Below are 15,304 nucleotides of genomic sequence, written 5' to 3'. Positions count from 1 at the left end.
CTCTCCTGTGTTCACAAACTGCCTCTTTTGAGCCGCTCTTGGAACACTGCCATTTTGCTGATTGTTCTTGAAACAATTTGTTTAACCCAGAACGACATCAATATCAGCCCCGTTCTTACTTGGACAAAGTACTTTGTCAACATTCAGTCACCTTGAGCAACGCCTGAAGCGATCTGCTGCAAAAAAGTGGTGGCGGGGTGGTGGCGGGGCGGGTCGCTCCGCCACCGCTCTGGGATTTTTCTCATAGCGGGTGAAAACATCCTGCCACCGCCCTACCCATGATACAGGTGTTGTAGCAGGCTGTCAAATTGACAGGGCAATCTGAACTTTCACCCCACAGTCCTTGCTTAGAGCGGCATGTAGCGACTTCAGAATCAAATTCAACAGTCGACGTCACTCTTGGGTCTCAGAGCAACTCTCAACCCCTGCGACTTAACATGGCAACGTCAAACCAGCACGAAAAGCCTTTCAAACCATTCTATATACATACAACATCCTACAACATCCTCCACTTTTTGAGGACCCAAATTTTTACAAAAACCTCATCTCAATGTCTCAGCACTTACTTCCACCAACAATACTAATCTCACCGATAACTCAAATCATCAAATCCTTTTGATCCCAGGATCATCTTCATTGCTTATTCATCATCAATCTGACCATTCAATCTCAGTCAATCAATCTAAAAAATCAACATCAACAGCCTAACAATCGAATTGTTCTAGAAACACTATTAAACCCTTACCTTTGGATTCTATTCTCAAACAATCACATTGTTGTTCAACCACTGCTGAACCTCAAACTTCATCATCTTCAACTTTACAACAAACTAATTTAAACTCAGGATCATCATTGTCCCACTCTTCATCTGTTACCCCTTCCTCATTGATTCCAACTAAGGCTCCGACCCAGTCCCAACCCGGTAATTCTGAGTTGGCCTGGGGCCAAACCCCCCCTTTGGCCGGGCCGACCCGGCCCCAGCCATGGAATTTGCTCGAAAAAGCAAATACAAAGCAAAAAAAAAACTCTACATAAAAACTCTGATTAACACCGCATTCAATTTGAGCTTGTGAATACTCGACTCAACAAACTTTCAAAGGATGGCTTTGAAAAAACGCCCTCGCCCCTCTTTGCCCTCCGCTCCTACTCCCATTGTTGTATCAGACACTGAAGAGTCATCGAATTCGAATTCAAAGTCTTCCGGTTACGTCGCGAAATCTACGACTTCAAGCACATCTACCTCTGTGAACATTACTCACAACCAGAAGTCTTGGGGTTGGAAGTTCTTCAAGACCCAAGACGTTGAAGGCACTGTTAAATATATCTGCCAGGCAGCTAAACCTGCAGGGAGTGATTGAATTTGTGGAGCGGCAATGACCCCCGATCGACCTCAAAGTACTAAGTCTTTAGCTCGACATCTCGATTGTTATCACAACATTACTGCTAGCACCACCAATACCCACCAAGGAACGATGAAGTCATACCTTCAAAATGGGACCGTTAAAAAGGTAATGTTTTTTATCTTTTTTACTACATCAGATGATCTTGATACCAACCCTTTTTTTTTCCTATCTTTTCATTTCACTTTCCTTCTTTTGTTTTCCCTACCTTTTTCTGCATCTCTTAGCTTCCCAAACTTTCTCGTGAATCTCTCAAATACCAACTTGTCAAATTGATTGCCAATTGTGAAATGCCTGCCACCGTTGTGGATTGTGAAGAATTCAAGGATCTCCTCAAGATCTGTAATCCGGATATCTCGCCTATTCTGGTTGGTTTGGACTGCGTGATGGAAAGTGTCAAAACTCAATTTCGTGTATCTCGTGATCTCCTCAAGGAATTCTTGAACAAATCCCTTGCTGTCAACATCACCTGCGACGAGTGGTCTTCATCGAATAACATTCCAATCCTTGGAATAACTGCTGACTGGATCGACGACAAATTCTGAATGCAAGAGGTCATTTTAGCTATGCAGGAAATTGAAGGAGCGAAGACGGGTGTCAACTTTGCAAGATACTTTATTGACATACTTGAAAAGTTCAACATTGATCATAAAATATATTGTATCACAGCTGATAATGCATCGACCAATGGAGCAATGGCACGAGAGATAGCAAACGAAATTGATTCATTTGACAAAGATAAAAACTTGCTCGGATGTGTGGCACATGTTATAAACCTTGTAGCTCGGGCTGGATTGGCTGTTTTTTCGAAGAAGTTGGGCAAAACGACCTCTGTCAATATCAATGATATCCTTGAAGATGATTCTTTCGATCAAATCAACGCTCCTGGAGCCCTTAGCCCTCTCATGGGGCTCATCACGGCAATCATGAAGACACCAAAGCGCAAGAGACCGTTCGAAAAACTGGTTGAATCCGAACTCGGTCGCTGTCTTGGACTCGTGCGAAACGTCGAAACTTGATGGAACTCTGATCTCAATGCCCTCAAGAGAGCCCTTGACCTCAAGACTGTCATCGATCTAAAATGCTCAAGAGATCAAGAAATGGCCAAGGTTTCTCTCACTCCTGCTGGGTGGGAATTGATTTCCCATCTTACCCGATTCCTTGAACCGTTTGAAAAAGCCACAAAGATGTTGTCTCAATCAACTTACACAAGCATTGATGCTGTCTTACCTGTTTATGAGTGGCTCCAGTCTCAACTCAACAAGGTAAGTTTATCACATTCACCTCTTTTTAAATTGTGATCAATCGGTGCTAATGAATGTTTCCCACAGGCTTTCATTTTGTTAGACAATCATCCAATTAAACCAGCCATCACTCCGATGCAGAAAAAGCTTACCGAGTACTTCAATGAAGCCATTCACAAACCGGTCTACCTTTGTGCACATCTATTGGACCCTCGTAGCAAGGATCTAGAACTTTCATCCAACACTCTTCTCCAAGCAGGCGTTACGGATCAAGCGGATTGGCGAGCAATCTTTTTGAAAGAGGCTCAACGATTTATTTCAAGCAACGAGGATAATGATGATACTGATCAAGATATAATTGCCGACAAAGATGGCCCTCAATCATTCATATCGGCACCTAAGAAGCGCTCTTTAGATGGAGAACTCATTGCTTACCTTGCCGAACCCCGAGAACCAGGGAAGCGGGATCCTCTAACTTATTGGAATGAACATTCAAAGAAATTTCCGTCACTATCAAAATTAGCTCACATATTTCTCTCTATTCCAGCCTGCAGCACACCTTCTGAACGCGCCTTCTCACTAGGAGGACGTGTTCTTACTAAACATTGCCAAAGTCTAAAGACTGATAACTTCGAAGCCCACGTGTGCCTCAAGACTTGGAATAAAGTGTTGTCTATGGTAGCTTTGTTTGTTTCATTGTTTTTCTTTTTTGTTCCTGTCTAGAATTGTTTAGTTACAGTACCTAGTCTACAACCAACTTACAAAGACACAAGGTAAGTCTTTTTATTCATGATTTTTAAAGAAATGAATATGTTATTGTTGAAATTTGAGACATCCTGCCCAAAATCCTGCCCCCCTACAAAACAAGCGGGTCGGACCGGGTCAACCCGATAGGGCTCCAAGCCTAGCCAAGAACCGCTTGACCCAGTCCCGGACCGGTTTTTGCGGACCGGGTTGGAGCCTTAATTCCAACCAGTTCTAGTCATCCTTGTATCATAGAGGACCATCTTGGACACATCTTGGAATACTTTTCCAAGACACTTATTCTCTCCTAGTCAATCATCTAATCAATCATTCATACCTCGTTTTGATACTATTGTCTCAACTCCTGATCAAACTCATCATCAAAAGCAGTCCAAATCACAAGTCTTACCTCTCATCAATCAACAATCTCCACTCCTTTCTCTCATTTCAACCCTAACTACCATTTGATCATCTAATTTGAATTCTAATTCACCATCTACTTCTGATATCATTCAAAACAGCTCTACGACTTCATTACCTTCAATCTTAACCAACTCTCATCTCATTCAAGTTCAAAAAGAAGATCTTTTGTCTCACTATTTTTGAGTATCATCTTATATGCTTTGTTACATTTCCTAGTCACTCCTTATCCTTTATTCAATCATTTCATGTACATATTAACGTCTTTGTCAATAACAAAACAATTGTGAATTCACTTAATATCGCCTTGTCTCGCTCGCTTGACTTTGAAAAGCATGAAGAGGGGCAAGAGCGGGTACAACGGTTGCACTGCGGCCCAAACAATGTAGCGGATCTTGACTTAAAGCGGGGCGAGAGCGCCTCCTCATGTAGCAGAAGAACGCTGCACTGCAAAAAAATGGCTTGAAAGCGGAGCGCTTCAACCATTGCCTTGAGTAACAAACCTTTTTCTCGATGGTGTCTGGTACTCAATGCCTTCCACCAAATCTTTTGCGGGACCAGTCTTGACATGCCACACATTACCGTATCCATTTTCCACCTGTGGCTACTGGATACTTCGGACATAAGCCGATGAAAAACATGTCGTTGTCGTCAGCTTGTATCCGAGACCCCCCTATTGCCGTCCTGACACAGCCAACACGTCGGGTCCAACACATATATCAAATGAAACTTTTCAATGAATTCTAAAAAATACTGCCACTCAGTACATGTGAAAGCATAACACATGTGTATAATACCAAGGCCCAAACAGATACAGTGCCAGTGCTGGTACCGCACCATACCGTACTCAGCCCACTGAGTATTGTACTCAGGTTACCGTAACCAGATATGAGGTACAGCACCACGGCCCCTTGCCCCCAGGTACCGGAGGTCTGGGTACCACGGTGTACGTATAGACTCATACCGACATATAAACATCACATGGGTAAAACAGGTAATTTTTCCATGTCATTTTTGGTCAAAATTCATCCTCGAGCCAAATACCATGCAACACGACTCATACTGACACACATTGACATGGATTTTTGATTTACAAATTCCGTGTTGTAACATGAGTCATCTTGTACATCGTACCGTCCGGGAAGTGTCACACCAACCCAACATGACACCAAATGTGAATTTCTCCAAAATATTGCATTTGGATTGGACTATCCAATTTTTGATCTATTTTTCTCTGCAATCAAGACTTTCAAAAAAAAATTAAACACTCAATCCTAGCTTTACAGTCAACTATCTTTATTCAATAATCCATCTACATTATTATTACTCTGTCTTGCTCTTCCACAAATAATGCCAAAACAAAACAACATAGCTATCATCAACACAGTACTGGAAAATGCCTTCAACAATGGACTCATCATACGAGAAATACAAGATAACCCTGTGAAAGAAGGAATCACAATGACTGAGAGAACATTCTATTGACATCGTAAATGTTTGGATCACAACAACACCAAGCTGCCTATTTGCAAGGATCAGCTTGAAAGACGTAATGCCATCAGCAAACACTTCCATGATGGCAAATCAATTGAAGAGATGCTCATATGCTTGAAGAATGAGGATAATATTATAATCAGCCAATACACCTTAGCTCGTAATTGCAAAGAAATGAACTTAACACACAAGGTTGATGATATCAACAAAGGAAAGTACACAGAAGAAGAGATAGGTCAGCTCATTACCAAGATCCAGTCAGAAAATGCAGAAGAAGCCGGTATTTGTTCTATCAAAAACATTTTACTCAAGGAACACAATGTCCACATCCATAGGTCTGCCCTTCACTCATATCTTCAACATGACGCATACTTACCTTTTTACAAACAAACAGAGACCGTCTTGCACAACTGTTGCGGCAAATTGATCCGGAAGGAGTCTCACATTGCCAAAGAACAGTCCTAGTTTGCCATAATTTCAAATGTCCAGGTCCAAATTATATATTTTCAGCAGACAGTCATGACAAGCTCCAGAAGTGTGGTATTAGGATATACGGCTTCATTGATGCTTGGTGTAGCCGAATCCTGGGTCTCTTTGTACATGTCACCAATAGTGACCCCGTCATGTTGACATTTACTATCTTCAAGGTTTAAAAAGTATGGTGGTGCCCCACAGTATCTATATACTGATCAAGGTACTGAGACCGGAAAGATGGCAGCCAGTCACTCTGCATTTGATTGTATTCACGGTGAAATGACTGAGGAACAAGCATTGAAACGACACAAGTTTACAAAATCACTTCAAAACCAGAAGATAGAGTGCTTTTGGAGTCAACTAATGCAACGACATAACCACAGTGTTGTTCAAAGGCTATTTGATTCACTTGAGGTGGGTGTCTTTGACACTGACATTCAACTGGAATGATACGTGATACTCATATTCTTTCTATGTTGAAAGCTGACTGATACTTGTTTTGAAGGCTTCTGTTCCTTTATTTATGGATTCCTTTTATTCAGAAGCAGCTGGATATATTCACTGAAAGATACAACCACAGCAAACGCCGAAAGGATCCTCACTCCTCCCTTCCCGGTGGTCACAATGCTGACTTTTGCTACAAAAACCCTGTCGAGTTGTTTAATGGACATGATGGATTAATTTGTGTCCCCGCTGAAGACATAGATAGTCAAATTATAGATGATTATCCCGACATACATAGTTTATTTACCTACACACCTGATTGGTTTTCATCGGTTGCAGATACCATCATGCCCACCTTGAATCTCTCACATGAGAAGCTCAAGTACTCCAACATATGGATTGCACTTCGATTTATGTGTAATGCTTTGTTAGATCACAACTGGGAAGGCACTCTCTTTGAAGGAAAGGATCTGAATGCTTTTGGTACTTGAACGTGAACATCTCGAACATCTTTATTTGAAAACTCATGGTCTATATTTATCTCCACCACAATCATACCTTGAAGTATAGGAAGAGAAAAACTACTGATCCATAATTTGATAAAAGGAGACAAACTTTTTAAAAAAATAGAAAAAAATATGAATCAAGTGGAATTACAAGGATTTCAATTTTGCTTTGAATGCTTCCAACTTTTTATCATATCACATTTACAAATCAACTCATCTGCATAATTCTCAACGAATGTTTCTTGATAAATTTCCCACTCTTCATCACCCCTGTTCCCTTGCATGTCAGTGATCTGGTTAAGACGTTGAACTCTACTTTTAGCAATTTGACAAGATGATCCAAATCGTGTTATCTTTGCGTCCTCCCGTGGAATAGGTTGATGATCATGAGTAAAAGTCTTGGAGTGAGTACTATAGTGTTTGATGTCTGATGCCCAAACCATTTCAACAACTCCATCACATTGATCAAAATCAATCTCAAAATTGTAGTCAGGAAATACAAATTGAGCTCCTTTAGTATAGCCATGCTTTGAAGTTTGTCCACGTCAATAGAGTCTACCAGTATCTCAATGAATCAGACTAAATAATCCAAACATATAGCCAGAATGATTGTTATCAACATGCACCTTGTTAGCAAACTCATCACGTGTGACAACAAAATTGGATCCAAATACACGCCCATTGGGTGATTTAAAAAATGACGTTGATGCCCAGGATGGTGCATTACTTTGTGCAGCTTGTTTACAGTTGGATTGAAAGGCACCAATGGATAGAGAGGCAAATCGTTCAGCTAGGAAGTGATTGATGTAAGGAAGATACATCTGACGGCGTAAGTCATTTTCCATACAAGCCACATGTCGTGCAGTGGTCAGATTGAGAACGTAAGGACCTAGTATCCAGAAGAATAAAATAAGTCGCCTCAAAATCATAGAAAATTAAAGATGATAATAATGATAGATACGAACCACCATACTTTTTCTTCCTGTATCCACCACAAAACCCTACCACAAACATCTGACCAGATTTCATGTGCTTTAGGGCTTCAGCTGCACCATTTGTCACACAGCAATATTGGGCAGTTTCATGTTGATATAAAGTCATAAGTGAGTTATTGAAGTTTTCAAATAGCTTTGCGCATTCAGGTACAAGTTCATGCTTCAATTTTCCATTGTTCCACCGTTTTCCAGGATATTTGCTTTTGTTGAACTGGACCACAGCAAGAAGCTTGGTTCCTTATTTATTCAATAAGCCTACAGTACCAAAATTGAGAGACAAATACTTCTGTTTTCCATGCTCAGTTTGAAAGATGAATGTAGCATCCCTAGGAAGACTAAATCAATCACAGATCTTTTGTTTGAATTCAGCATGTATGTGAGCTCGCTTCTCATCTCGATTCATGTTCAACATCGGATCAGAAGATGGGGTTTTGGTAATGTGATGATCAACCCAATGAGCAATGATCTTGCTTTGCTTGATGGCCATTTGAATTTCTACTTGATCAGCTTTGAGCTTTTTTCAACCACGTTTCTGGGATGGAGATCTATATTTCTTCTTATCACTAATAAAAAAGAAAATTAGAAGATCATCAGCTAAAGATCCCTTACAGTCAGATAGTAACCCACTTTCAGCTTCCATCCCACACTTGGAAAATGATGATTAGGCTTACATAAGGTCTGTGTCAAACCCTACCCACGAGAATCTGGTGCGTGAAGCCAACCCAGTCTTGGGGAGGACAAGTACCGTTGAACCTCAGCAGTGACCATAGATCATCACAATCCAAAGCCAATTTGATAGAGGAAATGGAGATCAAGTAGTTCCGCATTCACAAGTGAAGAATGAACATGCAAGATCTGATTCCATCCTCTATCAAAATGACCACTTGGATAATGATGATTAGGCTTGCATAAGGTCTGTGTTGAACCCTACCCACAAGAATCTGGTGCGTGGAGCCAACCCAGTCTTGGGGAGGACAAGTACCGTTGAACCTCAGCAGAGACTGTAGATCATCATAATCCAAAGCCAGTTTGATATAGGAATGGAGATCAAGTAGTTCCACATTCACAAGTGAAGAATGAACATGCAAGATCTGATTCCATCCTCTATCAAATTGACCTGTGAGACTTCTGCCTTCATGTACTGGTATCTGACCATCATGGAAGAAGGAATGAAGTTTTATCTCACATCATGATTGTGATTTAAATGGATGACTCTAAATATCCAATAGTTTGATTAATGTGAATTAATTGAGAATCATAGTTTTGAGTTTGTATGTATCTAATTTGATTGAATTGAACAATGAGATGTTGAGACAATCAAGTTCAGTGGAATTGAATGGAAACGGTCCGTTTTGGTTTAATTGAATACAAACAATCCGTTTTGATTGAATCAAATCAAAGCGATCGTTTTTGGTTTAATTGAACAAGAAGGATTTGTTTTGGTTGAATGAAATCAAAGTGATTGTTTTGGGTTAAATCAAAAGAGAACAATTTGTTTTGGTTGATTCAAATAGTAGTGATCCTTGTAGGTCAAATCAATTGGAAACAATTGGATTGGGTTGGTCCAAGTTCACAGAACGTTTTCCTATCTGATCACTAAGAAAATTCAAAAACAAAGATGGTCAATGTAAAATTGATGAACTAATCAATGAGGATGACTATACATGAGGAAGAAAACAGTTCAACTATGAACTAGATTGATTTGAGTAGTTTTTAAGTAGAATTGATTGAACACAAAAGAGTAGAAAGAAGGAGTTGAAATACTTACCGAAAGAAACAAAAGTGAAAGATGAAATGTTTGAGTTGGTAGTGGGAAGGATTGATGATTGAGGAGGTGAGCTGGTTTTAAAAGTTTGATTTTGAATTCCAAATTTCAAAATGAAATACATTGTGACTAAATGCTGTTTAGAACAACTCCATTTAAACACTGCATTTCTGTGCTTTTTTGAGTCAAAGATTGAAAAGGAACAACGATGATAGGCTTAACATATGTCTCTTTGGTTCATAAGCACAATGGAGATACTCAAAGAAGAGAATGTAAAATCATGAGTTAAAGAAAAATGGTCAATAAATGATCTAAATTGTTACTCTATAGTGGTGATTCATCCCAATCTCTGTCGTCAAGAAGGTTGTTCAAAGATGCCATACTTTCACTCAAATCAGGCTGACCACCGTTTTTGACATGTTCAGCAATGTAATCATTATCGTGGTTCTGTTTATGATCTTGGGAAGATGATTGATTTGGAAGGAATGGAAGACCTAATTGACAACAGAGTGGATAACACCAATTTTGGTCCTCAAAGTTGGCAAACCCCTGCTCTGCTGTATTTGCTTCAGCAACCCAAGCATTCCTAAAAGAATAGAACATAACCATTCATGAGTTTATTCCAAATGATTTGGTTAAAAAAGGGAATGTTATCTCACCTTGATTCAAGGATCAACGGGTCTGTCAAATATAGACCAGATCCTTGTAAATCAGCAACCAAATGTTTATGTGATGTAATCTCGTAAACATAGTGGGTGAAGGCTGCAATGCATAGGTGAATTGGATCTCCAAATCGTTGTGTTTTGAAATATACATTTGAAGTGTATTTCTGGAATTTACCTTGATCAACTAGTGATTCTTCAAAATACCAGACATTCTTTGGATCAAGACCATCATGCTTTCCACTATATGCCACAAATGAGTTGACAACCTAAAACAAATATATATGTCAGTTGTTTGATATATATATATAAGTCAATTAATGAACGATACCTGTAATTTTGTGATTATATCTATGAGTGGTTTATCTTTTGAAGAGGCACACACTGCCTGAAATTTCTTCAAATACTTTGATACAGCCATATAAACTTGCTGAGTTTGGGTATATGAATGCAGAAGTTCTTTTCCAACAGTGTCATTTGTTATGAGCTGCTTTGCGACCATCTTGCAAACATTTCCGTTCATTTCACCAAGTGCATTATAACATATTCGACAAGATCCTCTACATATCTCTTGATCAGTAAATACATGATATTTAAAATTGACAGGCGTCCAACCTGGGTACTTGGTACTTGGATCAACTTTGAGCACCAGCTTTCGTCCATGAATAAGCTTGATTGGTGTAGAAGATGTTGAGGGAGGTATTACTGGAAAAGGTGTGGCAAATTCCGTGATACCAAGATTGTTGAATGTGGATAAGGCGCCTAACAAGGTGGTAATTAGCATTTGGAAGACAGACAAAGATAGAAAATCTAGGAATTCTCACCAATGGATTCCTCATTTGTCAATGTGAGCATATTGTTATCAATACAACCGACACCGCCAACATAGATGCCTCGGATTTTTCAATCCGAGGCATCTTTGCTGGCTGTGCGAGAGAATGATTGTTCACTGTAAGAAGCAAGTTGAAACCTTTCTGAGTGGTGAATTTTGTTTGGTGGTTGTAGTCGGTTTGTAAGATAGGTATGTTGTGTATAAGACTTGGAATGATGTGTGTTGATCTGTTGTTCAAGGTGAATGTATTCGTTTTAATACTTGAAGGTAAGAAAGCCATGAGATTGGCCTGAGAATTTTGATTTTGAGACGAGGTTGAGACAGATAGTTGCTTCTTGTGTTGGTCTTGTATTGTAAGAATGTTGCTTGGTAGTTCTAGAGTTTCTGGGCTAGGATCATCCAAAATCTTGGTTGAAGAAGAGGCTGGTGCATTGTATTTAGTTTTCTTCACTTGCTTTTTTACACAGGACTCTGAGCTGGAAACACTATCAAGTTCTTCTTCAGAAGTTGAAGGTTCTTTTTGTTTTTTGGTGTGTTTGTTTGTTCTATTTACTTTCTTTTTTGAGCTTTTCTTTGGCTGGAGGATAATCCTTGTTGTGTTTATTGCCCCCAAAGATAAGCTCAAGTCCATTATGCGTGTTACTGAGATATTCTTTGATCTTTTCAGCGGTGATTTTAACAGGAGGACAAGTAGTTGATGTGATATAGAAGTAATCAGATTGGAAAAAGAGTGGATATGTTGGAATGTTGTTCCTTATGTCTTGTATTTCATTAGAAAACTGTTCAAAGATTTGACGGCAAGCATTGATCCAGAGAAGCTGATCAGATTCAACTCCAGTGATTGACATTTCAATTGTTGCTGCATGGTGAGGAAAGAATGTTCAACTGATACGGCCACGGTGATACATTGCCAACTTCGCAGTGAAAGTGTATGATAGTCGAGTGGCTGTTGTTTTTGCTTGATTTGAAGCAGAAGACAAAGATGAGAGCCCTTGACGTTGCTGTGATTTTGCTGCAGCAAATTGGTTTGGAAGTGCCTGTGAATCCTTCTTCTTGTCTACTACTGATATGTGATTATTAAATGCATGATTTCCGGAAGCACTTGGCAGATGATTGGCGGTGGTAGTGGCAGGTGGTACATCATTGCTAAGTTTCTTGAGGCAGTCTCCACATATTTTGAATTTGGTGTATTGTTGTTTGACTAAGTTCATGTGGCATTTTTTGCAGACGCTAGACATCTTCAAGGAATATGTTTATGAAGGGCTTGTGGTAATATGAACTACGATGATAGATGGCTTATGTTATTTTGTGATATGTGACCAAAGTCTAGTGATACAATTTGATAGGTGCGGCAAAAGAGTGGATATATGAACAAAAGGCATATATGAAACCTATGTACCGGTGGTGAATTGGGTAAAGCTATTAGATGTGATATGGTGTCATGTTGTTTGTTGGTATGACACTTGTTGGCCGTCAGACCATCCGCCATGACTCACGTTATGACACGGGATTTGGAAAACAAAAATCCATGTCGATGTGTGTCGGTATGAGTCATGTTGTTCATGTGGTGGGCGCGAGGTTGGGAAAAAGTCCGCGCCCAGGCGCGCCTGGGGGGGTTGGGCGCGACTCGGTTTTGGCTGGGGGCGCGAGAGGGCGCAAGAGGCGCAAAAAAAATAGACAGACAAGAGTCATTTTGATTCACAATTTTATCAAAGACAACTAATTTACTCATCACCCAGGTCTTTGGCATCCCACGAACCATCACTATCCTTGTCTGCATCCCCTCCATCCTCCTGAACAACTTTATCAGCTCTTGCACAAAAGAAGTAAACAAAATCGAAAATTGTATCAATGAATCAGGCTTCAAAATGCACCAGTATGTCTTCTTCACCTTCCACGCCACAATCAGCATACACACCCGCTTCAAAATCTTCAAGATCTTCAACTCCTGAAAACAGACCTGAATTTAATTCATCTTCAAAGTTAACAATCTTGACTTCTTCATCGTCCACCTGCTGAGCAGCATGCTCAGCCTTTGAGTGCAACTCAATCTGTGAGACCATTTTTAAGTGTGTTACTGTCATTCGGTTCCGGGACTTTGTTTTTGTAGCACCCATGATTGAAAATATGCTTTCAACGCCACCAGCATGTGGAATGAGTTCACAGATTTTGATTGCAAAGTTCTTGAGGATGATTGTTTGCGGAGTTGATGGAAGAGCGAGCCAATGATTCAGTGCTACTGAAGCTAGATCAAAAACTATGATCATTAGCTGAGCTTATGAAAAAACTAAAGATTGAGAGGAATTGGGAAGAACACATCAGAAGCGTCGGGGAAAGCTTACCTGTTCCAGTTGATTGAAACGCTCCTTCACCGCGAAAATAATGAATGATTTGTGCTTTGAGGGCAAGAGCCTCGGCTTTCTTATAGCCCCACGACTTTGCTAATGAAAGAAGTAAAGTTGACATCTTGTCGATCGGATACTTTTGTGAAACAGCAACTTGTCGATATCTTGGATTGAGAAAGAAACCAGCAATGTAGATTGGCTGATCAAAAACCTTGACTTGATTGTGTAAAACTTCAAGACAATGAGATTTGTACTCGTGAAATCGAGGATAGCTAGAAAGATCGACTTTGAGAATTTGGTTGTAAACCGTCCCGATCTCCTTCCAAACATCACACACAGAAGTATTGGCCCGTTCTAAGCAACCAATAGCGTCAACGACCGGTTGAAGAAGTTTGACTAAGACAGAATTTGATGTGAAGTGGTCTCGATTGTCGATCACAACTTGAACATTTTTGTTGATAGCTGGAGTTGATTGTGTTTTATCTCTCAGCACCGTAAGACACATCCGAAAGCCTTGTTCATGAGATTCGACAGATAATGCCACCTTTGCCATTGAGAACCACCTGGACTCGCAAAAGGTCCGAATACCATGTGAAATACCTTCCTTGGTACGCCAATTAAAGAGTTTCTGACCCCAGAAGTGAGAAGGAGTGAAAAAGTTGACAAGGACTTTGCCATTATTGACTGTCTCCTTCATATCGGGATGATCGAGACATTTTTTCGCTATAAGGTTGAAGACATGTAAACAACAAGCTAATGTAACCACATGAGGGTACTCGTCTTTCACCAGTTTCTATAGGATAACAGAAAGAGGATAGAATGGGAATGAGTCATATTGAAATAGAAGAATCAAGGATTAACCAAGGAAAACATACACGTAGCTTGACCATAGGAGTTGGGGAATTGGTGACAATTCCACCAATCTGCTCCCAAGCTACATCTTGTCCAGCTAGAACTTTCTTCAAAGCAGCTAATGTGTTTTCAGATGTATGTTGACATTGTCCAGGTCAAGTACATCAATTAACTTTTTGACTTCAGTGCCACGTAGTAGAAGTACTGCATAGACACTGTTCTTTGAGCAGTCAGTCCATCCATCTAGGGAGATTGTGAGGTTGGTGTGGAGCTTGAGCTCGGCTTTTGTTGCTCTGGAATATTGTGCATGGACTCGAGGGAGTATTCTGTCCATCATTACATATCTTGAAACCGGAGTGTAAGGTGAAATTGACAGCTTTTGTTGAAATTCAAGAAAAAATTGATTGTGAAGGAAGCGGAAGGGCACATGGCCTGTAATCAGAGCCTTGAGGAGAATTTCTTATGTTTCCTCCGTCTTTTCCTTTGTGTGACCCTTGAACCAAGCACTGAGGTTGCCAAACTCGTGCACAATCTTAGGGCGCTTTGCTGAAGAGAGGGTTGTTGAGGTTTCCGAGTTTGATGGTATTGCAGTTGTTTGGGTATTTTTCGAAGTGGCAGTAGATGGAGGATTGAGCTCCTCATAGATTGAACGGTCTGATAGCAAGATAGATTTACAATGTTCTGTCATGTGTGCATGAAGCTTTGGAAGCTTGCCATCCATCTGTGCCTTACAATGCTTGCACTTGGCTCGACGCCGTCCATTATTCCGGTCTGAGGAGGCCAAAAAGCCAGTCCGATTGTTTGAGCTGCCAGTTGGAGGTTCGATCCAGGTTCTAGGTGTAGCCATGACGTTGTGGGGTGGTCAGAAAACCCATATAAGTGTGTACCTGGAAGAAATTCAAGGCAGCAAAGGGCTGAAAACCACGTTTATCACATGCTTAGGTTTCAGGGGCGCGCCCACCCCTGTTTAGGCAAAAAAGGCCGCGCCCGGCGCGGACTTGGGCGCCAAAATTGTGCCGCGCCCACCACCTGACATGTCGTATGGTTTTTGGCTCGGGGATGAATTTCGACCAAACATGACATGGAAAAATTACACGTGTAACCCATGTCATGTTTATATGTTGGTA

At 40.5% G+C, this 15,304-nt stretch overlaps 1 protein-coding gene across 1 annotated transcript; it reads right to left on the bottom strand.

Moving 5' to 3' along the window:
• Positions 1 to 9,810: 9,810 nt before the first annotated feature.
• Positions 9,811 to 11,003, bottom strand: MELLADRAFT_91138 (uncharacterized protein; the record flags this gene model as incomplete). Its single annotated transcript, XM_007405129.1, has 4 exons — positions 9,811 to 10,072; positions 10,146 to 10,417; positions 10,480 to 10,910; positions 10,973 to 11,003. 4 exons carry the CDS (start codon positions 11,001 to 11,003, stop codon positions 9,811 to 9,813), a joined length of 996 nt encoding a protein of 331 aa, XP_007405191.1.
• Between the last annotated feature and the right edge of the window lie 4,301 nt (positions 11,004 to 15,304).

This window comes from Melampsora larici-populina (genome assembly GCF_000204055.1).
Source record: "Melampsora larici-populina 98AG31 unplaced genomic scaffold MELLAscaffold_3, whole genome shotgun sequence".
Lineage (NCBI taxonomy): Eukaryota > Fungi > Basidiomycota > Pucciniomycetes > Pucciniales > Melampsoraceae > Melampsora > Melampsora laricis-populina.
Note: the sequence above shows the minus strand (reverse complement) of the source record. Positions and strands in the feature narration are given on the sequence as shown.